The sequence below is a fragment of the Daphnia magna genome, linkage group LG9 (genome assembly GCF_020631705.1).
Source record: "Daphnia magna isolate NIES linkage group LG9, ASM2063170v1.1, whole genome shotgun sequence".
NCBI lineage: Eukaryota > Metazoa > Arthropoda > Branchiopoda > Diplostraca > Daphniidae > Daphnia > Daphnia magna.
In genome coordinates, this window is record NC_059190.1 from 7,210,035 (window position 1) to 7,237,165 (window position 27,131).

General features: G+C 37.6%; 3 protein-coding genes, 1 long non-coding RNA gene and 1 pseudogene across 7 annotated transcripts; 3 read left to right on the top strand and 2 right to left on the bottom strand.

The window, feature by feature from the left end:
• Window positions 1-228: 228 nt before the first annotated feature.
• LOC123466252 (bromodomain adjacent to zinc finger domain protein 1A-like) lies at window positions 229-7,548 on the bottom strand. Its single transcript, XM_045179335.1, is given in 22 exon segments — window positions 229-548; window positions 651-814; window positions 1,052-1,245; window positions 1,797-2,027; window positions 2,151-2,503; window positions 2,566-2,725; window positions 2,838-2,936; window positions 2,999-3,079; window positions 3,082-3,096; window positions 3,154-3,430; window positions 3,513-3,951; window positions 4,001-4,210; window positions 4,268-4,842; window positions 4,986-5,351; window positions 5,408-5,534; window positions 5,645-5,732; window positions 5,735-5,966; window positions 6,036-6,149; window positions 6,233-6,568; window positions 6,623-6,761; window positions 6,941-7,074; window positions 7,390-7,548. Coding segments are annotated over 21 exon segments (4,389 nt in total). The 5' UTR covers window positions 7,054-7,074; window positions 7,390-7,548; the 3' UTR covers window positions 229-472.
• Window positions 7,549-8,021: 473 nt separating this feature from the next.
• LOC116930445 (carotenoid isomerooxygenase) lies at window positions 8,022-11,368 on the bottom strand. Its single transcript, XM_032937856.2, has 12 exons — window positions 11,206-11,368; window positions 10,639-10,738; window positions 10,344-10,568; window positions 10,246-10,288; window positions 10,027-10,180; window positions 9,834-9,969; window positions 9,633-9,772; window positions 9,501-9,569; window positions 9,287-9,433; window positions 9,132-9,227; window positions 8,854-9,075; window positions 8,022-8,756 (listed from the first exon to the last, which is right to left on the bottom strand). Exons 2-12 carry the CDS (start codon window positions 10,721-10,723, stop codon window positions 8,469-8,471), a joined length of 1,605 nt encoding a protein of 534 aa, XP_032793747.2. The 5' UTR covers window positions 10,724-10,738; window positions 11,206-11,368; the 3' UTR covers window positions 8,022-8,468.
• Window positions 11,369-15,386: 4,018 nt separating this feature from the next.
• LOC123475657 lies at window positions 15,387-18,112 on the top strand (annotated as a pseudogene).
• LOC116934999 (zinc finger MYM-type protein 1) lies at window positions 17,931-21,233 on the top strand. Of its 3 annotated transcripts, none has more exons than XM_045179017.1 (6): window positions 17,931-18,627; window positions 18,711-18,866; window positions 18,921-19,088; window positions 19,167-19,519; window positions 19,585-19,711; window positions 19,869-21,233. In XM_045179017.1, the coding sequence occupies exon 6, from the start codon at window positions 19,905-19,907 to the stop codon at window positions 21,066-21,068; it is 1,164 nt and encodes a 387-aa protein (XP_045034952.1). In that variant the 5' UTR covers window positions 17,931-18,627; window positions 18,711-18,866; window positions 18,921-19,088; window positions 19,167-19,519; window positions 19,585-19,711; window positions 19,869-19,904; the 3' UTR covers window positions 21,069-21,233. The 3 variants fall into 2 exon arrangements, with proteins under 3 accessions (XP_045034952.1, XP_045034954.1, XP_032798279.2); XM_032942388.2 differs by lacking the exons at window positions 17,931-18,627; window positions 18,711-18,866 and having other exon boundaries at window positions 18,878-19,088.
• Window positions 21,234-25,207: 3,974 nt separating this feature from the next.
• On the top strand, window positions 25,208-26,180 carry LOC116933131. Of its 2 annotated transcripts, none has more exons than XR_004399909.2 (5): window positions 25,208-25,300; window positions 25,436-25,472; window positions 25,529-25,614; window positions 25,714-25,797; window positions 25,870-26,180. It is a non-coding gene; the product is annotated as an uncharacterized LOC116933131 (long non-coding RNA). The 2 variants fall into 2 exon arrangements; XR_004399907.2 differs by having other exon boundaries at window positions 25,224-25,300; window positions 25,410-25,472.
• The last annotated feature ends 951 nt before the right edge of the window (window positions 26,181-27,131 follow it).

Genomic DNA, 27,131 nt, shown 5'->3' on the forward strand with positions numbered 1-27,131 from the left:
TACTGAGCTACACATACTGCTCGGATATTTTTCAGCTGAAAATATGGCGCGAATGAAAACATGTCTAGAAGGTAAACAAGTGCCTGCCTTTCACGGAAGTCGGAAGGCCTTGACTAGGCCATATAAAGTTTCGGAATTTGTCCCAGTATCAGTTGGTGGTCGGCCCACTATTTTGCCGCAAGCTGGACTATAGGAGCATTGTAATTTCTAAATAACCACTACTTTGCGTTATTTACATTTACCTAGTCGGTTTCAAGTGTATTTTCACTTACTTTGTTATTTCAAAGTTCCAAAAATTCTTATTACTTTAAACTGGAAACGCAACAAGCAACCACAACTGGTTGCCAAAATTATAACATAAAAGAGACATACGTGGTATTATCCAATATTTCCATCAAGGTTGTCGAACGAATGACTTTTTAGCGGTTTTCGGGATAACGTGTAAAGAATAGGTAGAAAACTAGATCAAATTTTAATCCGTCTGTATCATCTTCATGCCTAGCTTTCCTAACTGCTTTTCGGCAAAGCGACTGAGGTTCTGGCCACATCTAGAAAAGATTTAAAAAAAGAAAACAAATAAGATTAGAAAATTTAACGATTCAAAAATACAGAGGTTGCTGAAGCCAAATCTGAAATAAATGTGAACTTACTTGTATTCATCGGCAGCGTCATTATTGTAAGTAAAGCAATTAGTGAATATCAACTGCAAATCCTTGACGAAGTCTTCCGCAGTTTTATATTGTATACTGTTGAGTTTGTACTTCATTGTACCAAGATCCATAGCTTGTTTGATAACCCGATGATAGTCGGGGGCCTAAAAATGCAAACAAAGAAACTGTTTTAGTAAAATGTTACAACGGGAACGAATAATTAAAATGCAGAAGAATGCTTCAAATAATTTAAGCAGGGTATCAATTACAGACTTAATGACCAGCAGTGAGAAACCCAACACAAGACAATCGAACTTTTCAAAGCAATTTGATATGCAAAGGTTTCTTTTTCGTTTCTCTCTCTCTGAAAGGAGGGTGCGAGGGATTTAACATAGTTTTACCTCGGCTCTTGTAACTGGCTTGAGAAATGGCCAACTGTCCACATGACTGCTGCAATCGGCCAAAAGCTGAAGTAAATCAGCCAAGTCCACAAAGCCGGATGGAGACGTTGTGGAAGGCAATGGCAATGGGCGACTTCGTTTCCGATGGGCTGATGCATTCCACTTGCTGTTGCTGTCACTATTTCCACTTTCATCTAAAATTCAATAAAACCAATAAGATATGATGTTAACTGATAACTAGATAACTTTAGAATTGCATATGTTTGAAAGATTTTAAATATATACACAAAATACAGAACTGATAACCTTACGAGTCTGTTTGGGACAAATGCTAGCTCCCAGAATAAATTCTACCGTACATTTTAGGACAAAAATGCAAAAGCTAGCTTGTTTGTCACGCAAAAACGTTGAAGCGAAATTGTTTTTTAGCATTCGCAGCATAGAGAGGTGAAAATAAATAAATCAGGTAAAAGTGGTTGATTCTTTTTATTACGAAAAATGGCAGGTGGCAGGGCGGCTCCAATTCTCACAGCTTTTAAAGAATTAAACAAAAAGTACGTCATAAGGCAATGTCAAAGTCAAGGCCGATAAGTTACGATGATGAGTGGAACAACCTTGGTTTGGTACTTGGAGAAATGAATCAAGGTATAACGGTCTTTGAACGAGGTGCGGGAGGGTGTGCAACCCGGAAGTCATGGTTTGTTATGTTATTAAAACGTTTACCTTCGGTAAACAAATCTCTTACCATCGTTGCTGTCCCCTCTGAGTCGCTTGGAGGACTGAGCAATTTTGTCAACGGCTTCTGCAGCCGAGCGACGCTTCCCTAGGTTCAAGTCAGACGGCGATTTGGCTCGAACGGGGTCGGTTTGCGTACGCTTCCGAGTCCCAGGATTCCTAGCCATATCTTTGGTTTCTTCGTAGAAATCAATGGCGTGACGAGCCCGAGAAACTCTTGAAGATGCCCTGCCATCCGAATCTGTACAAAAATGATAAGTAAAAAAAAAATAATAATTTTAATAAATCGTTAGTTTATATACTTTTACATGCATTTTTAGGTGTACAAAAAACTTTAAATGGTAGCTATATCAAAATGACTTACTTTTTTCCCGAAGTTTGCCTCTATCCTTATCCTGAGGCGGCGTCTTGCACTGTGGGCACGACCACTTGCCCCTTGGAACCTTCCTCATAGGTGGATTGATGCACTCTAAGTGATAGACGGCTGGACACGTATCACAACAGATAACCTCTCCACCTTCCTGACACACTGGACACGTTTCATTGTGTATCGATTCCATTTCACTTTCACCCTCCTCTGCTTCAACTTCAGCTTCCTCCTCCCCAGCTTCAGCTTCTTCTTCTTCGACAGCCTCGTCTTCCGACTCTTCAGAGAAGACGCGGCGTGCTTTACGAGGAGTTCGAGGTTTTTCACGGGGTTTGCACTCGGCACAAAACCTTGGATAAAAATAATCGTGAGTCAAATTACATCCCACAAATACTTTCATACTAGAGTTTACCAATCTCCTTCTGGAACAACCGTGAGCAAGGGTTTCAAACAATACATGTGATGTCCTTTATCACATCCATCGCACAGCAACATTTTTTCTGGATCGCCTTTCCGACGACAAATACGGCATCTTGCATTCAATGCTGACCGATTCCACGTAATACTGTTATCTGGATCAATTTGAAAAAAGTTTTTTTTTTTTTTCCGAGGACAGAATTAATTTGTAAGATACAACCCGGCTTAGGTAAGATGTAAAATAAATAATTTAATAAAAGAACTCACCTAGTAACGCTAAGTGAACGTACAACTGAGACAGACTTGTACAGGCATGAAGAGACAACTCCCACTTTTCTAAAGGTGTCCTTACTGCTTTCGGTTCGACTAGAAATCATATTTGCGCAAATGAAGTTGTTGCAAAAACAAAATATGAAAGAATAACCTACTTTTTGTATCTGCTTTGTCAGGCCCCTCTTTGTGATCTTCCCATTTTTTCATGGCTTCTTCAGCTTTCAGTCGTTTTTTCTTTCCTTTTCGTCTTCGCCTAAAAATCAACTTCAGATTGAACGGTGTTTAAAATAGTCGCAAACTGGTAGCTTACCGAGAGGCTTCTTCAAATACTTGCTTTCTACACTTTGAGCTAACTGAAGTACGGAACATGCTAGATCGACAACGCTCTTTTTCGGCACAGTATTAGCCACACTTTCGCCTTCTACTGATGAACTTATTTCGGAGCGATTATCATCCTCTTCAGCATCATTGTGTTCGAGCTTTGGCTGCGTTTTCGTTACAAGTTTTCCGCCCCACGTCAAGGTATCAATCTGAGGAACAAACTTTCGTGCCTCTAGAGAAGATCTCCAAGAATTTCTGTCTCTGACCTATGCAGATCATTAAAAATGTTAAAAATCTAAACCTTTAATCTGTCCATTATTGTCATTGCTAATAATTAACCAAACATACCTTGAGAGATCCCAATCCGCCAACAAAGATTTTTTCCTCAGTTTCAAGTATCATATCTATGAGCGTGCGTTCCATAATTTCTTCAACAGGAGTACCAGCAGGAAAATAAAGATTGATATCATATTCCTTCTCCTTCCGTATTTGTCTTGTGGATTTGCGTGTTTCACTTTCAATCTTCACTTCAGGTCTGGAATTATCTAAACGGTGGATGAAGCACTTGGTAATTCCTTCAACGATCCTTTCTTTTTCTTGTAGCAGAATGTTTTTTAACGCGTTCTCGCGATACCCTCGCTCATTAAGGTTCAGTATGAGTTGATCAATAGAATCAACATTATCGTAGAACGACCATTTTGTTCGTGAGAGGTAGGTAGCGTGGACAGGGCAATTCGTTGGGTTAGACGTACAAACACCAAATACCTTGGGCCTAATTACCAAATGGCTATTAAAATTATTAGAACAACACGAACAACATGAAAAGCAATACTAACTTTTCGCAGACAGGTTCATTTGAAATATCGTTTTCTTTATTTGCAGTTTTGAAGAACTTGCGAATGTCTTCTTTACTTTTACTAGGGTCGATCGGTAATCCATTAGGTTTTTCTATGGAATATGGAGTAGGTTCAGGCAAGCAAGTTCCGACATAATCATCATCATGCTCGACGAAAAAGCCGGGAAACGATTCAAAAACCCAAAACCTCCTAAAGATGTTTGATTAGTTAATATTGTGTGTTTCCTAAACATCGATCTCGACTTACCGGAACGCACGATCTTGTCCAAGAGGCGTCAGATGAGTCATAGCTTGCATTTTGAGAATTTGTTGGCGAAGTTGTTGCTCCTTCTTAAGGACCTCTCCTTTCCTTTTGGCACTTTCTTGTAGTAATTTTTCTAATTCTGGCCCATCTTCCGTGTTGCCATTCTCTTCGGAGCGTAGTTTGGCTCGATTAATAACGTCTTCTTTTCTCATACGTCTCTCATTAGCATGCAAAGCTCTCAGTTCTTGCCGCAACTGTGTTAGTTTGCTGCTTTTTTCTTCTAGTACATCTCTTATCGACGCATATGTCAGTATTTGATGACACAGACATTTGATGATTTTCATTTTATCACCAATTGGCAATTCGTACACAGTACTATGGGCCAAGGCGTGAAGAATATGTGGATCTTCCTGGCGTAACTGAACGCCAGGATCGTCGGCAGCACTATAGCCACCGCGTTGCTGATATCGCCATTTTGTGCGCAGTTCACTGCTTCCACCACCAGACGAGATTAGGTGTAACCGTAAAATTTCGGACACAGTCAAGGAATCCATTGACAACTTTTTCAGAGGAGTACCCTGAAACAATGTCACAATTAAGTTCATAACGCTCACCACTTTAACAAGAGCAATTAAAAATCAGAGACCCCATCTTCCCCTTCGCCAATAAAATAACAAAAAACAAAAACAAAAAATCACACATATATATCAGAAAAAGCTACCTGGTAAGTTAGTCCACCTTCGGCTACTTCAGTTTCTTGGCTACCTGTTGTTGTATAACCAGCTTCTTTCACTTCCTCAGATTCGGCGTCTTGGAATTCAAATAAAGAACTGAGCAACGCTTGCAAAATGTCACTGAGAGGACCAGACACTTCACTTTCCACTACTGCTCGTTCTAAAAGTTCGAAAGTGAGCCCTCCCGGAAAAGCATCTTTTAACTGCAGCTCTTCGCCAAACGCTAAGAAAAACTCCAACACCATAATGAAATCGCCAAAAATTCCGTTGGGAATAGCACACTGAATAGGCGTGGGGGAAGGCAAATCTTTAAGGTCGTCGCATTCCAAATCTTCTCGAATTTTGCTCCATTCCTACATTTCACGGAATATTTAAAATGGCATTTTTTGAACCAATTCTTTAAATTTACCTTAACGTATTCAGCCATAACTCGCTTTTCTTCCTTCTTTTTTTCCTTTGCTAACAACTTTTCATCAACCTTTTGCTGCTTCCGTTGATCAGCGATTTGCCGGAGACTTTCACGTTCTTCGCGAATTCTAATAGGGAAATGGATAATTAAACGACTGATCGCACGAGGGAAAAAAAAAAACAAAAAAAACGCAGACACACATAAAAAGGAAAATAATAACAATGCTTTCAAAATTACTTGATGAATTCCTTCGCCAAAGATTCGGCGTCCAACTTAGGACTTTTGGTAGCGGATTTTGCATTTCGTGTGGTGTCTGGTTGGCCTTTTTGCTTGGCGTTCCTTTTACCGGTGTACTCTTACCGTTACTCTCTTTGTCATTGGATGGGGTTTTGGGTGTTTTAGGTGTTTTTGCTGCTTTAGGCGTCTCACCTCCCTTACTAGTTGACAAACTTTTGTTGACTTTCTTTGCAGCCCTCTTCTCTTCAAACCTTGGTTTTTCACCTGTAAAAATCTCGGTGTATTTGACGGAGTCCATGTTCAACTTCTTCCATGCTTCAGGCTGACGTATCAAAAGAATAAGAATAATGAATGCAATGGCTAAGATAGATATCATTAATTCAAAATTCACCTTAACTACCCAGATGCCTTCGTACTCCTCGAACTGTAGGCAGTAGCGTAAATATAACCGAACTTTATCTCGAGAATAGAAGCCTTTTTCTCTTCTGATGCAATCCACAGTTACCTAAAAATGTAAAATTTCAAAGCGTGAAATTGCGTAAGAATAAATGAAGAAAAGAGAGGGAAACTAGAAAACAAACGACATACCGTGTGAATAGGTTCAACAGTTCCGCTTCTATCATCAACAATTTCCCTAACTTCATATTTAAATAATTCAGGTGGAGGGCCATACTGATCTAGCATTAACAACTTGTCCTCTGTACTCAGTTCATCATCCAGTTCTTGCTTGTACTGTTCAAGTTCTTGAATAGTTGGAGGCACAACCCGGAGTACTTGTGCAGGATACCACTTGGAGCGAAGGATTGCTTCCACATGCTCATTTTTGAAGTAGCGGTCTTTCATAAAGTAGTAAACATCATCACATGCTTCATTGACTTTCCCTCTGCACGTAAGGGATGCTACAAGAAGTAAAGGTTGCCTCAGCTATTGACATGAAAAGTTAGTTGCTGTTCTGGCAATGCAAGATAAAACAAATACCTCTAATGGAATGTCACTAACAGATTGCAGTGCCTTTTTTTCACTTTCAATGGCTTCTTGGTACGTCAAATTGCTTTTAGCAGTCAAGGAACATGACCAGACCAAGGAATTGCAAAGAATGGTCCTCTCAAAAAATGCTCTGAAAATGTAACAAACATAACACTGTTGAACAGAATCGGAATAAAAGCTTTTCACAAACAATAAATGATATGGAGAATAAATTCTAATACAAATTGAAGTTTTCTTTCCCTACCAGGAAATATGTAAGCAAAAGAAGTGGGGCCACTCTGTTACTATAAAAATACAAGCAAAACATACTCATAGTCTCTGAAGATTTCTTTTGTGAGTGGGAAATAGAAAATTTCCTCGTCCGGACGAATATCAAGTGGTGGCGATTGAGGAACGAACGGTTGGCGACGTAGAAGCGGCATGGCGTTTGATCATACAGCACTCTGCACTGCACAAGTTTAGAACTATAGTTTTTAGTGAAAAGATGAGCACAGAATGCCAACACAGTGTTTTAACATCAGATGTGAGAAAGCAAAAATCATTAAAACTTGAAGGGAAGAATGAATAGCAATAGTCCCAAACGAATCACACAATCATACACGAAAGACGATCTGATTACGACAGTGCGGGACACAAAGCCAACGTTACCGTTAGAAACCACCAAAACGCACCGGGAGAAAACAAGAGCCAAAAGTCCCATCCAAAAAGTCGGCTAGTTTTGCGCTGATGTTGAACTGATAGTTGTAGAATTAATTTACCTGTCTACTGTATGAAGTTATCAGTACAATATAAGCAGTTAAGTAGTTCGTTAGGTTATCCTTCTTGCATCGGTGGTTATTTTTCTAATTCCGCGTGGATTCGACCCTACTTTATTGGAAGCAGGCGACAACCGCGAATCAGCGCCATTAGATATAAAAAAACAAGTGAAGCTCGGAGCGCGAGTCTTTGTTTGAATCGTGTAGCCGTACCAGGGGGCGCCAAAAGAAGGTAAACCCTTGTAAAAAGTGGTGGGCTACACGAGATATGAAGAGGGTTAAAGCTTAAAGGTATGATTTTTAGTGTTCCATTTCTTTCCGATAGTTACACGCATAGAGTAAAAAAAAAAAAAAAAGTTCGGTTGCTATGTTGACACTGTTTGTGCTCCGCTCTACGCATTTTTTACGTTCTTCAACATTCGCTTCCCCAGTGACTGTCGAGTAATTATATTATTTTTAAAACTAGATGTAATGTCTTAGATTTTTTTTCCTATCGCATTACGATAGCTACAATACAGTCGGAAAAGTGCAAGTGTAATTTCCGCCCTGTTTCCGCCGTGCTAATAAGGTACACCAAACGATTGTTTTTTTATCGAAAACATGTATTTCATGGGATCTAGCATACCACAAACTTCTTAGAACTTCTGTAGCGTTTATTAGGTAAAGCGCAGTGACACATAAGTATGTAAAATCCCATACTCCTTAACCAAAAAGCTGGTAAATGTCTCAAATAACAACATGTGTCGTTACTGAAAGGGTTTAGTGCTGACGTTTTCTTCCTGATAACGCATTATTGTTAAATGGAGGAATAACATTTGTTTTATGTCTTTGGCATTTCATGATACCGACATTTTCGAACCTCAATCTCCCTTACCAAAGGAAATCACATGTATAATTCATACTTTGTTAATTGTAAATGCCAATGTTAGTTGGAACTTGGAAGAGCCAACAAGCGAAACATTCGCTTGAAAAGCCGAACATTATTGAAAAGCAAAAGGCAAAAGAAAAAGAAAAAGAAAATAAAAATAAAAATAAAAGAAGAAAAAAATCTCTGAACAGGAATTATTTTGGGCAGGCTTACGTCAGTAACCATGAACTACGTCCCCCTTTCGGGAGAATATGCCATGGAAATCTTTTGTTATTATCCCAGATGCTACGTATTCTACCACAGCTTCTTCCTTGAATGTAGCGGCATTTAAAATTATTAGTAAAACTTTCTTTGGGTTAACCTGATCTACTGCAGAAAATAAAAGGACTCCATCATCCTCCTCAATGGATTCAGGGCGCGAAACGTAAACAGGTTCAGACGGACTAAATCCAGCTTTAGCCCATTGTTTTACTTCTCTGGTATTCAGGTCCAATTTTAAGATCTATTTTTTGGATACCGAAATTTGTAGTTAAAAAGTTTGAGCTTTACCAGGACGGATTTGCGTTTAGTAGTCTATAAAAGACAAATACTTCGTTCACCTTTTCTGGTTCGGCGTAACCGTCCAATTGCGAAATTCCGTAGACATATCTATACTCCTTTCCATTTCTCGAGTAGTTTATTCGTGGAAGTTCCAAGCTTTGTTCCAGCAAACGTTCGTGCTCACAAAAGATGATTTTATTTGATTGCCAGTATGATTTGCATTTTGATCCCTCCACTTCTACTAAATTTTTGCAGTCCTGAAAATCATTACCTATAGGAGGCTAAGAAATGTTGATTTTTAAAAAATTCTGAAAACTCTATCAGCTAAGTATAGTACCTCAACACCTAACGGCAGTACGAAGCGGGTGTAATAAGTATTCGTAAAGTCACCTCTATTCTCACGTAAGCTTTTCAGACTCAAACCAGCAAAAATCTGAAAAAGAACCAATGATTTCAAATAACGGCTGAGCTGCCGATGTAGCACACATTTACTGTGGCGTCCTTGCAATGTGAAATATCCATAATGATATAGCCATTTTTCTCATAACAATTTCCATGATGAAAGCAAAAGAAGGGTGGAGCCTCATAAATCGTATCAACCAGTTCGCCACTTTTTCTCTCCACCAGAAGGATACGGGTCTTCAACGTACAACGACACAAAAGTTTTGAATAGTTCGCAAAATTAGAAAAAGCCTGTTTTTGTTACCTTTTCGGTAGGAAACCAGTCCAACGATGAATCAACAGCCTTTTGTCTTAGATTCATTGCTAGCAGCTTCTGCAGGGAAGAAAGGCATAATTTTTAACTCCATTGAGAAAAAATAAACAAACAAGAGTATACCGCCGTGTTTAGGATCAACGGAAATTCAAGAAAAACAAAGTAATTTTCCGTAATGCCAAAACTATGATAATAAGAGTGACTCATTTTCCAGCGTGAAGGAAAGCTTGCTACAATTTTCGCTCCCTCCAATGCGCCGGCCCCTTAAAAAAATGAATTTTAACAGATTTAGCGCAGCACAGTTTAGTTGGATGTTTAAGGTACCCGTGGGAAATTCAATGATGTTGTAAATGGGTCCTTTTGATCCTACAGAATTTCCCATGTTATAAACAGTCCCATCTTCAAGAACGTGAGGATGAGCAGTCGAATGGTTAACGGCCACTAGTTCGCTAATGTTACACTGTATTGATAAGGTAATAAAATTAAATTTTTTTTTCATTTTACGTGTATAGTCAACCTTTTCTCCGACGGTTTCAAGAGTTTCTGCGTCAACTTGGCGAATTTGAGGAGTTTCAGTAAAGGCATAAAGTTTGTCTCCTAAATAACAAACGCTAACACAACAGTTGTCCGTTTTCTCCGTTTTTGTAACTGGTTCAAAACGTGCCATAAACCTAGGGATCGAATACAGCATTAAAGAATTTTTATCGCTGTTTATTTAACGACAAATATGACATACCTTCCCCACAGAGATTGACAGGGATCGGGAAATGCAAACGTACCTAGAAGGCATAACTTTAAAAGTAGAGATTTCGCATGGAACACCATTAGATTTACCAAACTGATGCATGGTCAGCCGATTGGCAGCTTTAGCTTGTTTGTAAGTGTCACTCTGCAGAATGCGGTTCTGGTAAGTTGATTTTCCTTCGCCGTAGCCATTGATGGCAAAACGATGCATAACAGATAGCCCGTCGAACAAATGATTCATCTTTGTTTCTCCAATTTCAAACATTCCAGAACCGTTCCGTATTAAAGAACCTTCCAACCATTCTGGAATCTTACCTGAGAGCAGAAAGGCATGACAATGCCAAAAGCTAATGATTGAACAAAAAACTTCTATAACGCAGCTTACCAACTATCATCCCTTCTATGGGCGATTCAGTTTCCACGTCCAGTGTTCTAATCCATGAACTTAGATGTTCAATTTTTTCCGACATATCTACCAATCGTTGCTAACGGAATAAAAATGTTAACCGTATTATCAAATGCATATTGAGAACCAGTTGGCGAAAATGTTTTATTCGTTTTATCATAACGTACAATGACTAGTAAAAATTACGTAAACAATGGTTCGCACTAGCCACTTCAGCGTGCTTTCTTATATGGTAGCAATACTGCAGTAATGCTCTTCGAGGAAGTGCGTTTAAACATTTAACTGTCCACGACTGTCCAGTTATTATTAAAATTGACTTTAACGCTTACATTGTGCAAAAAGGCGACTTTCGTTACTTTTTTTACAGCACGGGAGGAAGCTAAAGATTCTTTTTAAAATTTTGATGTTACGGTAGAATAAATCATGGGTTTATTTCATTGTTCCAAAATAACAACTCAGTGTACCCATAAAATGATCAATGTCATGTGTACCCATAAAATGAAAAATGTCATACGCAGTAGGTTCATACATATGGCGTTCACTTACTTTAATAATTGAAGAACAATACTGGTTACAGAGCAAACACCCAAAAAGTAATTTTACTGCGGGTTCTGAAACAGTACAAATTAAGGACGATGCACGACTTAGCTATTATTTGGTTTAATAGCAATGGAAAACGACTAAAAATAGAGTGCGTAACAGAGAGTAACTAAAACTTGGGGGCTGAGATTGGGAACAGAGATGTGCGCGAGCAAAGATTTTCTTGCTCAAGCAAACAAAAGCAATTGCCAATTTTTGTTTGTTTGCTCGATTAATTGAGAATTATTTGAACAATTTGCCAAACAATTTTCTCGTCCAAAATTGTTCATAAACAAATAAAATTGTTTGAACAATACAGTTTGTTTGAGCAAAATTTATTGTTTGAACAAAAACCCATTAAAAAAATTTCGGCAACGCAGACAACGCTCCAATAAAAAAAAAACGGTTACATTTTCTTGGATAACAACAGAGATCCAAGAAACAATTAAACAAAAGGTTTGACTTTCTTTTATAAACGTTACAGGTTCGAAAACATTTGATTTCCTTATTGACTGGATGTCAAAGACTTAGAATAATAGTAACAGTAATCACAGTTAACATTGATTTTTGATTAGAATTCACAGGTGTTTACTTTTTTTTTGCGGCAGAATTTGCACTGAGAAAGATTAATTTGTCCACATTTTGTGGATCCAAACGCTGGCGTTGTTGAGTGACAACATTTCTTCCGGTACTAAAGACTCTTTCAGACGGTGCCGAGGTAGCAACTATCCCTAATATTTGTCTGGCGTATATTGCAAGAAGCGGAAAATCGTATTGACGCCTCTTCCACCAAGACAAGATATCTAGCTCGTCCATTTCATCGGCAGATAATCTTGGAATGGCGAGGAAGTTTTGCATTTCAGCCTTCAGAAGTTCTTCTCGGGTTCCATTTGTAGCAGGTTCCGCATCCAAGACGATGCTGTACAAAGCCGATATTTTGATTTTTTGCTAGATGAATGATGGCGCTGTCGTATTTGCTGTCCGCATTGAGTTTTCTGTTGGTGTCGAACTTCAGGATTCCAACACAAACTTCAACTGTTCACGGACTATGTTCCGATCTCGCTGTCGTCTAAATCGGACCTTCTAGCGGGAAAAATCGGATCTATGTCCGATTTTTCCACAAGATGCCATTTTATATTCTTTCATTAGACGGCTCTAGTGATCGGACGTACATCCGTTCTCCAAAAATTTCGAATTCAAAATCAATGGGCATTATTGAACGGGCATTGATCCGTTCACGGAAACGCTAATTCGTCAACAACCGGTCCGTGGCGGGCGTTCCAATTTTGTGTGATTGTCATTATTTACGTTTATTGTTTTTGTTTTTTCTTTTTATTTGTTGTATTTGTGTTTGTTTTTTTTAAAATCTGTATATATGTTTAAAAGAATAAAATTTTTTAGTGAAAAAAATTGCTGTATCCTGTATTTTATTTCTTTTAGAACCACGAAACAAATTTTACATTAGAACAGAAGTAAGAATATATTATTATTTGATAGGTAATATTAATGAATTTCTTACCATTTAACGAATTTTATTTAGGATTAGTGAAATGCATAAAATTTTTACAGTCTTACTCAGCCAAAGCTTTAAATTTGCATTCAGTGTGTTGGCTGCGTTTTCCATCCACGTTGGGAAGTACACTTTTTTATTAAGAAGGTAATCTATTGTGGCATTGTAAAAAAATTAACACACTTATCAAACAGGTAACTTATTTCAAAAAATTGTAATGTTATAGCCCTGACATCACTCTTTTATTTTCCCTTTTCCAGGTATCGGAATCCCACTAGGTTGACCGGGGCAACAACCAACAATTGAATAGTCAATTAGAAAGCAACCTTCTAAGCCTAGCATCAATAACTAAGAATAAACCATTAAAGCTAATTAGGTATTTTTTTATGTAAAAATGTAATTAAATAATGAAATAATCAAAACAATTTGTTCGTGTCACTCTTCACTCATTGTATTTGCTTTATGTTGTTTATGAATAAAACACTGCATGCTTACTCTTTAAAACAAATTGAGTTTTTATTTAAAATGTATTTGTGTTAACATACATTCTTGGTAATTTAAAACGTTGGAATAATAATAATGAGAAGTTAGAATTCAAATTTGAATTACGCGCGTCATCAAAATGGCCGCCGCAATGGATGCCGGGAAGGGGCCAAGGGGGTACATTTTATTGTAATTTGCGGTTCTTAAACTATAAAAATCGAAGTAAAATATCACATCAAAACATGCTAGAGATAATAAAGAATCTCAATAATATATTTTCTGTTTATTTTGGTGTATATTAGAAACCAAACAACGTACCCAAAAATATCTGTTTTTGGCCCTCCCCCCTCCCCTAAAATGTCATAAAATAAAATAATTAATTACGAGCTAAGTTTTCAGCGAATTTTCGTAAGTTTTACGGCAATCGATAGGTATTTAAAAGCGCTATCTATTTCGTGAATTTCATCAAAAAATATTGAATAGGAAAAAAATTCTAAATGAAATAAATTTTTTTGCGTTTTGTCGCTTAGGTCCAATACTGCGCTTGATCGATTAAATGAAAAAATTTGATTCATTTCGAATTTTTTTCCTTTTCAATATTTTTTGATGAAATTCACGAAATAGATAGCGCTTTTAAATACCTATCGATTGCCGTAAAATACGAAAATTCGCTGAAAACTTAGCTCGTAATTAATTATTTTATTTTATGACATTTTAGGGGGAGGGGGGAGGGGGGCCAAAAACAGATATTTTTGGGTACGTTGTTTGGTTTCTAATATACACCAAAATAAACAGAAAATATATTATTGAGATTCTTTATTATCTCTAGCATGTTTTGATGTGATATTTTACTTCGATTTTTATAGTTTAAGAACCGCAAATAATAAAATGTACCCCTTTCCCCCTCCCCCCCCCCGGCGGCCATTTTGATGACGCGCGTAATTCAAATTTGAATTCTAACTTCTCATTATTATTATTCCAACGTTTTAAATTACCAAGAATGTATGTTAACACAAATACATTTTAAATAAAAACTCAATTTGTTTTAAAGAGTAAGCATACAGTGTTTTATTCATAAACAACATAAAGCAAATACAATGAGTGAAGAGTGACACGAACAAATTGTTTTGATTATTTCATTATTTAATTACATTTTTACATAAAAAAATACCTAATTAGCTTTAATGGTTTATTCTTAGTTATTGATGCTAGGCTTAGAAGGTTGCTTTCTAATTGACTATTCAATTGTTGGTTGTTGCCCTGGTCAACCTAGTGGGATTCCGATACCTGGAAAAGGGAAAATAAAAGAGTGATGTCAGGGCTATAACATTACAATTTTTTGAAATAAGTTACCTGTTTGATAAGTGTGTTAATTTTTTTACAATGCCACAATAGATTACCTTCTTAATAAAAAAGTGTACTTCCCAACGTGGATGGAAAACGCAGCCAACACACTGAATGCAAATTTAAAGCTTTGGCTGAGTAAGACTGTAAAAATTTTATGCATTTCACTAATCCTAAATAAAATTCGTTAAATGGTAAGAAATTCATTAATATTACCTATCAAATAATAATATATTCTTACTTCTGTTCTAATGTAAAATTTGTTTCGTGGTTCTAAAAGAAATAAAATACAGGATACAGCAATTTTTTTCACTAAAAATTTTATTCTTTTAAACATATATACAGATTTAAAAAAAACAAACACAAATACAACAAATAAAAAGAAAAAACAAAAACAATAAACGTAAATAATGACAATCACACAAAATTGGAACGCCCGCCACGGACCGGTTGTTGACGAATTAGCGTTTCCGTGAACGGATCAATGCCCGTTCAATAATGCCCATTGATTTTGAATTCGAAATTTTTGGAGAACGGATGTACGTCCGATCACTAGAGCCGTCTAGTGAAAGAATATAAAATGGCATCTTGTGGAAAAATCGGACATAGATCCGATTTTTCCCGCTAGAAGGTCCGATTTAGACGACAGCGAGATCGGAACATAGTCCGTGAACAGTTGAAGTTTGTGTTGAGGATCAGAGATAAGGAGATGGCTCACTCCACGTAAAGCCCAGCAGTCGACATTTTCCCTCCTCCCCCTCTCTAGCAGACGAATTCGACTGCGCTGCTCCTTTCGGCCAGCTCCGGAATCATGGCTGTACTTGGCGGTAAGGATTTCCCAGTGGCGCTCCCCCTTCACGTTTTAAACCATACCGTCCTTACCGCCAAGTACAGCCACGATTCCGGAGCTGGCCGAAAGGAGCAGCGCAGTCGAATTCGTCTGCTAGAGAGGGGGAGGAGGGAAAATGTCGACTGCTGGGCTTTACGTGGAGTGAGCCATCTCCTTATCTCTGTTGAGGATTCAGTCATCTGATTGACTGGTTACTGTCACTGAGAAACATGTTGCGCTAGTCATCATTTCCTTGGAAACTTGGAAACTTTTGAGTTTTTTTTTTTTTTTTTTGAACAAAACCAAACAAACAATGGAAAAATTGTTTGAAATTGTTTGACTTTTGTTCAAACAAACCCAAGCAAGAAAAAAAAATTATTTATTTACTCGAGCAAAAATTTACTTGATTAATCGAAAATTGCTTGAACAAAATTTGCTTGTGCACATCTCTGATTGGGAAACGCCTCTTCATCGTCTGCTACAATGATTTTAAATTTCGTCTGCTGTAAAATCACTGTACTAGGAGAAAACGGAAAAGTTAGGGTTCCCTTGTTTCGCTACGTTAGCGAATGCAAATAATTTAAATTACAAATTTGATTAGCTAGTGGTTATGTAGGACAATTTTGATTAGCGAATCGGTTCGCTAACCAACGGGCATTAGCGAAGAGGTTGGCTACTAAAAGCCGTCTGCCCAGTCTGAATAGCGAACTAACTCGCTACTAGCTAATCGGCCGGGCAGCCAACTTCTCACAATAGCGAAGTAGTTCACTAATCACCGGGCTCAGTAGTCAACTGACTCGTGCCATCATGCGGCCATTAGCGAAGTAGTTCGCTACTGGAGATCATCCTACATTTTGAATAGCGAATCACTTCGCTATTATAAGCCCCCTACATTTTCTATTAGCGAAGTAGTTCGCTAATGGAGATTATCCTACGTTTTATATAGCGTATCACTTCGCTATTATAAGTTCCCTACATTTTCTATTAACGAAGTAATTCAGTAAAAAATTCCCAAATCCATTCACATTAGTGAACGCCACGCTAATGTGAATGGATTTGGGAATTTTTTGGGAATTCTAATGCGCTAACTAGGAAGCCGTGGGTTTGTCCTCTTCGGCATCAGCTAACAATGACTGCAGCAGAACTTCGTTTACTCTCAGGCAACGAGCTGCGTCTTCAACAATTGCCACACCGCAGCACAAATTCGTTACTTACTGGTAACGAGCTGCGTCTCAAAAATTAAAACTCTACAGCTCTTATTCGTCACTTACGGGAAACGAGCTGCGTCTCCATTAATTGTCACACTGGTTGTATTTGAACAAGCACAAATGAATACAACAAGTGATGACTTAAATCTAAACAATGGTTTTTCTCAAACAAAAAGGGGATAACTATTACCAAAAGTTGGAGAAGGGTCTGAAGACCTATAGGGAAACCATGGAACACCTCTAATGGAGCCCAGCTCCGGGAGCTCACCCGATGGAGACTCATCTAACGCAGATTCGGGGCAGCGTTTTATACCGTCCCGCGAATTACTCCCTTTCGGGACTGCGTATCTGCGTATCTTACATAGAGCGGACTTCTCCCGATAATTTCTTCACCACGATCGCAGCGTTGTGCAAGGAGCAGATGACTCATCTCTGCAAAGAGATAAGCAGATAACCAATCTCCCTTTTCACCCGCGACAATATTAATTATTTTGAGTTTATCGGTAACATTTATCTATAACTAATCTATGTACAATTAACAATAAAATATTTAGGTTTTTTTTTTCATCTCCTAGATAAACTCAGGACACAGGGTTGAAAGGCCAGCCGAGACATTTTAAATTCAGAAAACGGAATGCTTATTTCGGAGCAGCGAAAACCGTTTTACAAAAACAGGGACAAACAAATCAGAGAAAAGACGGATCAGCTGGATAGAGAACTCACTGGAATTCCGAATGCAGACATTCAACCTATTGAAACAATTAGTGTTAAATGTTTATTTCAATTTGGCACCAACACGTTACAAAATACAGCGGCAAAAAGGGAAAAGGTCAAAGACTGAGGGAAGATTGGGAAGACAGGGCAACGGATAAGAGATACGGGTAATAAAAACAGTATGTTCAATTTTACCGTTTGAATTCGATTTTGTCGGCGGATCCTTACACTATTACCGAATTCCTCAAAACAGCAACTGAGGGTAATCCAGAAAATTATCCACAAAATGATTTCATTGCAGCCGATGCAGTCTTAGACCACGAAGATTTTTTACTGGAGGTTATTATATTTTGTTCTACCATTCTAGAAATCTTAATCATACTTTTCTTTAAATTTGTTTTTCAGTATGGAAAACATACTCCGCACATTCAAGCTGCATTTCAAATGCTCCTTGATTCACCTCAAGTTTTAGTTCCACAGGCTTGCCCACTAAACAGAAATGAACCACGACTGCAATTTTTTGGACCCGATTCGCACATGGCCCCACAACCAGCAAGGAGAGCCGGACATCTCAATCCATTGCTTCAGCCAAGCGCAATCAGTTAGCCACCAGCGGTTCCTCAAATTGCACGCAGAAATGCAGCTGTCAATCGTGGAAGACAACTTGGTGATCTACGTGCCATTCGTAGTCATAGGCGTAGACACCGTGGGGGCGGTGGGGGCGACCGCCCCCACCGGGAAAATTTGGCCCCCACCGGGAAATCCTCCAAAAAATGTATTTTTTAAATCAAATGAAAATATAATTACGCTTTTTCGTCTTTAAACCATATTTTTTTACTATTTTACTGAAAAATATTAAAGTAGAGTAGTAGACGTGTTGGCTATAAGAAATTTAAACTGGCAACGCTGGGACACCTATTGTTTATTTCTTTACTTCTCTTCTGCTCTGCTCTTTCAAATTTCTAGAGTTGAATTTTCCTTGTTATTAGAGCACAATGCACGTGAAAACTGCGGAGTGTTTCAGTAAATTTGTGGCTTGCTGAACAGCCATAGTGTTTGTGATTTACTAGTGTAATAGTGTACGTCTTACGTCATGTAAGTGAGTAGTGACGTGTAATATTTAGATTCGTTTGCAAGTTTTTATGGTGAAATGGATAAATTCGTTATCCGATCAAAGAAAAACAGTTCTGATTTTCAATCAGTACCAGCTGTTACAGTATCCCCGTGTAGTAACAGTGAAGAAATAGTTGACGTTCACGAAGATTTTAATGAACCAGTACCATCTGGGTTAACAGACCAAGGTATTTTTACTCGTAACATTATTTTTTTTATTCTTAGCTCTTACCATTCATTGTCAATTTGTCAGCTCATAGCTCTTTATTAGTTTCAGATAGCCTGAGTGATGTAATACCTTTGAGTCAATCTCATTGTGCTTGTGCTCGTGCTGTTGCAGAAGCTTCTGCATCAAAATCTAAACAAAATCCTTATGGACGGCGGTTCATTCCGAAATGGACAGAGACATTTTGGTGGATAGAATACCGTATAGAAACTTTAAAAGTTTACTGCAAAATTTGTACTCAGGCTTCCAAATTAGGGCTCCCATTGCCTCGCGAATCTAGAGAGAAGGATGCATTTCAAGCTTTTGTAGAAAAGGGATTTGATAGATGGAAAGATGCTATCGAGAGATTTAAAATCCATGAACGATCTGCTCTTCACCTAGCCGCCGTTTCCGGCCCACTTGATGCTGAAAAAACCCCAATTTGTAAGCCTTTATTATTTGTATTTTGATTATTTATTACTAAAGTGGTTTATTGAAAAATTAATTCATTTCGTTTAACAGCTGCCACTTTCTCAAATATTCTTAAAAGGGATATGGAAGATAACAGAAGTGCACTGAAGCGAATTTTTTCGAGTATACGATACTTGTGCTTGCAAGGCTTAGCAATTCGAGGCAAAACAGAAGAGACATCTAATCTTCGCCAACTACTTATCGAGAGATCTTTGGATTATCTTCCATTGCAAAAATGGTTGGAAAGGCCAGAAAAATACAAATGGCTTTCACCCGAAATTTGTAATGAAATCATCATGGATTTTTCTCTTGCAACCCAAAGGGACATTGTTGCAACTTTGCAAAGTAGAGTTTACTTTGGTCTGATGCTTGATGAATCGTCAGATATATCAGCTAAGGAACAGGTACGAATTAATAGTAAATTTGAACTTAGAAAATTTTAATAAAAATGAAATATTTCAATGAATAGGTTTCCATATATGCTTTCGAACAGTCGATGACGACTTTGAAATCTATGAAGATATTTTAGGATTTTATGAAACGGCCACAACCAAAAGCGCGGATCTCTTTAATATTGTGATGGACACCCTGAAAAGGTTTAACATTTCAATCAATAACTGTCGCAGTCAATGTTACGATGGCGCTAGTGCTATGGCTGGCAATATTTCGGGTTTAAAGACTCGTATCATGCAAACAGAACATCGTGCGCTTTTTGTTCATTGTAGATCTCATTCATTGAATCTTGTCGTGCAGGCTGAGGTTTCCAGGAATACCGATATTGCCAACACCATGTCTCTTGTGCAGAATTTCATTGCATTTGCCAGAGGATCTCCAAAGCGCTTAGCTTGGTTCCATAACTTCCAGGATCAAAATGATAATGCAGATGCCAATGGAACATCGTTTCGTCCCTTTTGTCCAACTCGGTTTATTATGCGCAAGATATCAATCATATCCATCACTAGTAATTATTCTTCCCTCATTGAATGGCTACAAGACCTTGAAACAAATGAAGATTTCGTCAAATGTAAAGCCGAAGCTGCAGGATTTTTAGCATCGTTCCAGAGATTTGACACATTTTTTAAACTCGAAATGCTGCGACAAATTTTTACAACGTTGGAGGATGCAAACACCCAGTTACAAGGAGCCCAGTTAAATTTCCAGCGAGCAGAAGCCGTTATTGAAGCATTGAAAAAGGTTTTCATAGATGTCAGATCCGAAGAACGTTTTGATGTCCTGTGGACGTCGGCTGAAGCTTCAGCAAAATTTTATGATTTGGATGAGCCGGAATTGCCCCGTCAAAGAAGACCTCCGGCGAGACGCACTGGATCGGCAGCAGCTTATTTCCCCTCTACGCCGAAAGAAATGTATCGCAAGATTTACTTCGCTGCTTACGACGGAGTCATTGTTGGGCTTTCGGACCGTTTCGAACCAAGTTCGACTACGACCCATTTGAAGAAAGTTGAAGAATTTCTCATTGGGAAAACTGGAGTTGAATATTTAGAGGAATTCTATCAGAATGATTTTGAAGATTATCAGCGACTCCTACTTCATCGAAATATTGCACTGGATGCAGCCAAGAGTGAAAAAAAAGAGATTAAAGATTTTCAGGACTTTCTCGACTTCCTCAAGATGGATCATCATATGGGTATTCGCTCTTTAGCATCCGAAGTTATCAAGCTAGTCAAGATCGTTCTTACTATGGCAGTCACGACTTGCACCGCTGAGCGTTCATATTCCGGTTTAAGGCGACTCAAAAGTTACCTACGCTCAACAATGACTCAGAAAAGATTGAACGCCGTCGCTCTACTAAACACTCACCGTGATATCGTTAAAACTTTTGAATTGGACGTGCTTTTAGATAATTTCATTGCCAAAGTTCACTTGCGTATGCGAACATTTTCTATGTCAAATGCCACAAACGGCAAGTCAAATGTAAAGCCAATTGACTCTTAGGAATTAATGTTTTTGTTAAGCTTAAGCAGGTGCAATATTCAATATTATTTATTAATCCAGTTATCTAAAATCTAGAACACTTCATTCCTTGAATCCTTGTCCTCCTCCTTATGAATCAATGCACCATGCGCTTGTTGTTTCAATACAGTTTCACTTTCAACAGTTTGAAAGTTGGTTGAAATTTTTTAATAGCCTACGGGCAAATTTTTGGGGCCCTGGAGGGGGATGGTAAATTTTGTTTGGCCCCCGCCCCACCCGGGATTTAGAGAACTCTACGCCTATGTTCGTAGTTTTAGACCAGCTGTTGAACCACTACCAGAACCTGAGATCTTGGCCGCCGAAATGGAAGTCGAAAACTTTTTAAATGTACAACAAAACCAGGAATGGCTGGCGGGGGGTGGGGAAAATCAGCAACTTGTGCAAGAGTTTAGAGACGAACAAGAGTGCATTGAGAACAATCTGGCCGTTCCAAATCAACGTCTACTTATCGAAGACTGTACGATTTGTACAAATAATGAAGCAGCCCATTTGATAAGTTACTGTAGACAATTTCTGTGTCTTTCGTGCATTCGAAACATCAATATCCCTCGAGTAGTTGACGATATTGCAATTCCATAAAATATCTTCCCATTTTGTCGTAAAGACACTTTTATACGGCACCAAGAATGCCCTCCGTTTAAATTAACTTTGTTTTTCGTAATGATGAAAGTGGTGGTGAATAAACAAAGATTCAGAATTAAAAAATGCCTATTTATTGCAACTTTTTATTTCCAGTATGTCCATTCAAAATGACGTTCAGCTCAGCGAGCCCCCCAAAAAGCGCTGCTAGTTAAAGACAGTTCAGCTACTATCAACCAACTATAATACTATAAAAAACAACTTTTTAATAACTCAAACTTGATTAATCCATTGACAAGTTTAAAAACTAAAACTATTATTTCATACATACCACTTTTGCCTCTCAGCGCAATCTTCACTGTTAGAAATTTTCTTTGGTTTTCGAAGGTTATAACGTCGTATTCCTGTATGTAGGGTTTTAAAACGTTATAACCTTTGGTTTTGCTTTTATTTTTGCAGGTTATGGTTTTGAAAGGATACGAATTCTTCAATTTCTAAAGGTTTAAACTTCACTATTAAACCTCCATTTTGAATAAACGATGTGAAGTTAAGGGGTATTGAACTACAGACCTAATGGTTTCCATCTGGTGGTACCCATATAGAGCAAGTGATTGACGCGTACCCCCTCCCTATTTGTGAACGCACTCTTGCGGATTTCGCCATGTTTGTTACGAGTCCGTTTTTCCTCTGAGGAATCCTTATAGGGAAAAAAGGGGATCGCAAAAAAAAATTTGTGAAACCTTCCCAATTTACCAAAGGATACTAGCAATAATTTTGTGTTAAAGGTAAATGAACTAGCTACATTTTAATATTAAATTAAGGGTATTTAATTCTAGAAAACAGCTAAATTTTAATGTTTAACGGTATTGTTTACATTATGTGTAAGGAAAAATGAGCTGCGTTGTAAAAGGGTGTCATCATACCCAGGGCCTAAGACAATGAAAATTGTAGCTCTATAGCACATTTCTGCCGTCGGATGTCCGAATCATGGCCGAACATCCGTTAGATATCCATGTACTCAATGGGTAGTTCCAGGGATGTCCGTCGGCTAGTCACCTTGGAAGTGCAATGGATGTGCGAAAATTATTTTCTACGGGCCTCCTTCCAACAGCCAAGAAGATTTTCAATTGTCTCATTTAAGGATCGGCCTCGAGCCAATCAGGGCGCTTTTTTGCCAATCGGGTTTCTCATTTCGGGTTATCGAGGCGTGGTTCAGGGTGGAAAATTCTTCTCCCCGAATTCAATTGGGGTTTAATCGAGGTACTTAATCAGGGAAGCTACCCCGATTGCAATCAATCGATTCATCGATGCAAAAAATATAATCGATTGACTGTTTCACCCGATCGATCCGATAACAACCCCGATAATAGCTCGTTCTACCCGCCTGCCCCGATTTTTACTCTGAAACCGAAAGAATGACATTTTTTAAAAATTGCGTCGGGGCAGCGGGTTGACCTTAAATTTTTACCCGCACCGGCCCGTTTGAAAAAGTGGCACCTCAATTCAGCCCCGAATGCACTTTATCGGTGCGGGGTGGTTAACTCGATTAGAGCTAATTGGGGCCGATCGCTAGGTTTCATTATTAATTGTCAAAATTTATTTGTTTCCAAAAGGGGAGAACTCAACCGTGTTCACATTTTTCCCTTGAAAGTATTTTTATTTTAAGTCCAGCATTCAATAGGAAAAATAAAAAAAATAAAGGAGTAGTTATCTATTTACCGGGTGGTTTATTTTTAAATTTACTACAAAAAAATCAATAAAATATATGTAAGTCATGAGTTTGTTTGCACATGCTTGCCGTTTAGCTTACGGAAACCAAGCCATTGGAAATTAACTTACAGAAAATATATATTATTCGGCATTTAATAATATTCGAAGCAAGTATACTTATGAAGTTATGATAGGATTTTAATTTCAAATAATGAAAAACTAATTTAAACTTAATAAATCATGCTGAAGTTTAAAATTTAAAAAATATTTAGTATAAATTGTTTAATTACAATTTATACACTTCTGGTTTAACCTAAGTTCGACATCATCTTGACTTCTTAAAAATCCTGTTGGTGATTTGTTATCGAAAAAAACTCAAGTGTTTTACAACAATTCGATTGGATTGTTCGAAAATGATGTTTAGTATATCTGTCGATTGGCACAGTGAAAAAATATTCGACTGTAGTGCGGGAGATCCGAGTTCAAATCCAGAAATAGCATAATGATTTTTAAAGATTAGAGGTCCATACATGTCATATTTATAGCCAAATGAAAGCCCTTTCGGATATCCTTAGAATGACCCACACTTGAGGGCGGCCAAAACCAAAAAAATTACATCCATAGAACATCCAATTCGGATTTCGGGCTGTCCGGCGGATATAAAAAAGATGTACTCAACATCCGACCTCGACATCTGTCGGACATCCGATGGACTGCATTGTGTTATGTGGGTAGGGGAGACCGGACCCATCTTGGACACTGTACCATGTTGACAGATGACGGGAAAATTAGTAAAAAAAGTTCTAAAAATCAAATTTTTACACCGTATGTTCCCATTTATGAAATCTTCAACTGTAGAAAATTTCAACACGGAATTGGTGAGCTAGCTCAAACGCTCGTCCTCAAAATGCGAATCTATTCCTCTCAAGGCATAGCCCACTGGATGTAATAGTTCAAGCCTGAAGTCTAGAACTGTAAAAGTGACTCACCCCTCCGGCGATGGGAGGAGCTTATTCTCGAATGGACACTAGCACTACCACCAAAGATTCTTGGAACTTCATTGAACAATCGTTAACAAAACAAAAAACAAACAAAACAGTTAGTTGTTGTTTTAGCGTTTTGATGTTAGAGTTCTTTTTTTTTTTTGAAACTGTTGAAATTGAAGACAAAAGTTACGGGTTTGGAATATTTTTCATTGCAAGTCTTCTCCTGTTTAATTGAATAACAAGGATATAAGTAAACAAAAATTATTAAGCATCAATTTTATCTTGTGTTTATTATTGCTAAACGTCAAATTATGAAAAGGCCCTGTATTATCAAGAATAAAAAATTTTCAATCCAAAAAGACTAATTATTATTCTTATTAGCAGTAGAGTTATCTTATTAGTTATATCATATATTTCAGGTATAGCATAGCTGAGTGGTTAACGCGTCTGACAAGTGCAATAAATGAGAATTGGTATTAGGTTCAGACCCTATCTGATTCTTGCCTTTTTTTTCAGTGTTAGCACCATTTTATACAATATTTACATTAAATAAACGAAAATTTCAAAAAATAATTACATCGCATTTGTATTCATACAACAAAGAAAAAAATTGAAAATAAACGTAAAACACAATTGTTATATATTTAGCGAAGTATTTGTAAAAACGGCATGTTTATATTTTGAAAAATGTTGTTCTTCGACACCAGTAGAACGCGCTAAAGTCCATTCCAAGTTGGAAAAAAGGAGGTAGGGAGGGCGTCAAAACGATTGAACGGGCAAGATAGGGCAGCTCCAGGCTTTAACTATTACATCCAGTGGGCTATGCTCAAGGTTAGTAGGGACTAGTGCTGCCACGGTGGGCATTTTGTTGTCCGTGATTTGTTGACTTCGACGGCCATTTTGTTTTTTCTTAAATAGGTTCGTATATTTTTACTGTATTTTCTTATTGATTATCAATATTTGAGCATTTTAAAGGTGTTTATTCATTCTAAGCTTTTAAATTGACCCTATTCACATCTATTTACAGTCATTTTGTCTTAATTTTGTTACCAGTTTTCTTACTCTCTCTGGCCTGGGAACTGTCAAAATGGTAAATTAGTGATTTTAAGGTATATTTATCATATTAAGTAACTTAGTTCATTACAGGTGAGATGTCCTTCAGTAATCTGCTTTTTTTCCATCCAAATACCTCCATTTTCTTTGTAAAATCTCAATTATGGGGTATGACTAGGGTCAGTTCGCAAAGCTGTTTCCTGCATTTTACATTTTGTTTACAGGAAGTTAGCTTCCATTCAATTATATTAACCTTTATTTCATTATGATTGATCTAGGGACCTTTTTCTGAAGAAATTGCCAGCATTGGTTATCTCTGGGTTTTTATTTATCGGAAACTATCAAGGCTGGAATGAGAAAAGGTAATGGTGAGATGTTTTTAATTGGAATTGTTTCCATTGTATTTCAATTAATTTAAATGTGTTGTTTGATAGGTTTCTTTGTTTAACAACCTCATACACACCCAGTTTCAGTTATATATTCTTAGTTTAGTTATTAATTTTCCTTCGCTCTTAAGCCTATGTCAGAATGGAGATTGGTTGATTTAAATTTCAATTTAAACTTTTAAAATTAGATATCATTTAATTCTTATATTTTCACTATTTTTGTTTGAAAACAGTCTGAATTTCGCAAATTCAATTTATTTGTTTAAACAATAACATTTCAAATTTCGGATACTGTTTAGTATTGAAATGCAGACGCACCTTTCTTTTCTTGTTTGCATTTTGGGTTAAAGTCTATTTTACCCGACCAACGTAAATTAAAGTAAAGTAAAGTAAGTTAAGTAGTTTTCTTAACTTTGTAAGATTTGCCAGGCGTGTATTTATTAGACTTCTACAATAGCAATACAATCAAACCAAGAAGCATGGCACTACTCTACTCTGAATATTGTTGCGAATAACACGGCTTTTATACAGAATTGCAAGTGGCACATTGGGTGTGGCTTAGATAGCGGTGGCGCGCGGTCACTTGGTCATGTGGGCGTTGCCTTTGTGTACACCTTGCGTACACTCAATGTCCGTGCAGATTTGCCATCTTCTGTAAAGCGTAAATAATGCAGTTGGCTCGTTACATTCCTCCCCCCCTGTACAGCAGGATAAATTGGTCCTCCAATTTTACCTTTGTGTGCAGACTACATGTCTTAGGAAGGCAACGTGAATTGTGCCAAAAAAATATATAGTTATAAGAAGCGTCTAAACTATTATAGCATTGATAACATTTTGCGCTTATTAAAATAATTGGGTGTTATTTTCTTTTGGATGATGTCTGGTTGTTGATACACTTGTTTTTTCTTTTTATCACTCGGAATTTTCGGAATAGATTTCGAATGCTAGTTTCGTCATCTATATAGTCCTGTGCATACTTCCCGTCCGCATTGAGGTTATCATCTCGAGCTCCTCGACGTAACAATATTTCTATAATATCTGTATGCCTGTGCCTTACAGCTATTTGTAATGCAGTTTCCTTTGATGTGCGTGATCTTCTATTGATGAATTCCGCTGGACATACTTCCGCGACGAATTTGTTGTTATATTTAGCAGCATAATGGAGCACTGTTTCTTCATCCAGCGTTTGGTGTACAATAATGCGATCCATCCACAAATATTTAATACATTCCATATTATTGAGAGCTATAGCCACTAGTAATGGTGGCTCTCCCATGCTGTTTTGGATGTTGAATGTATTACCGTGATGG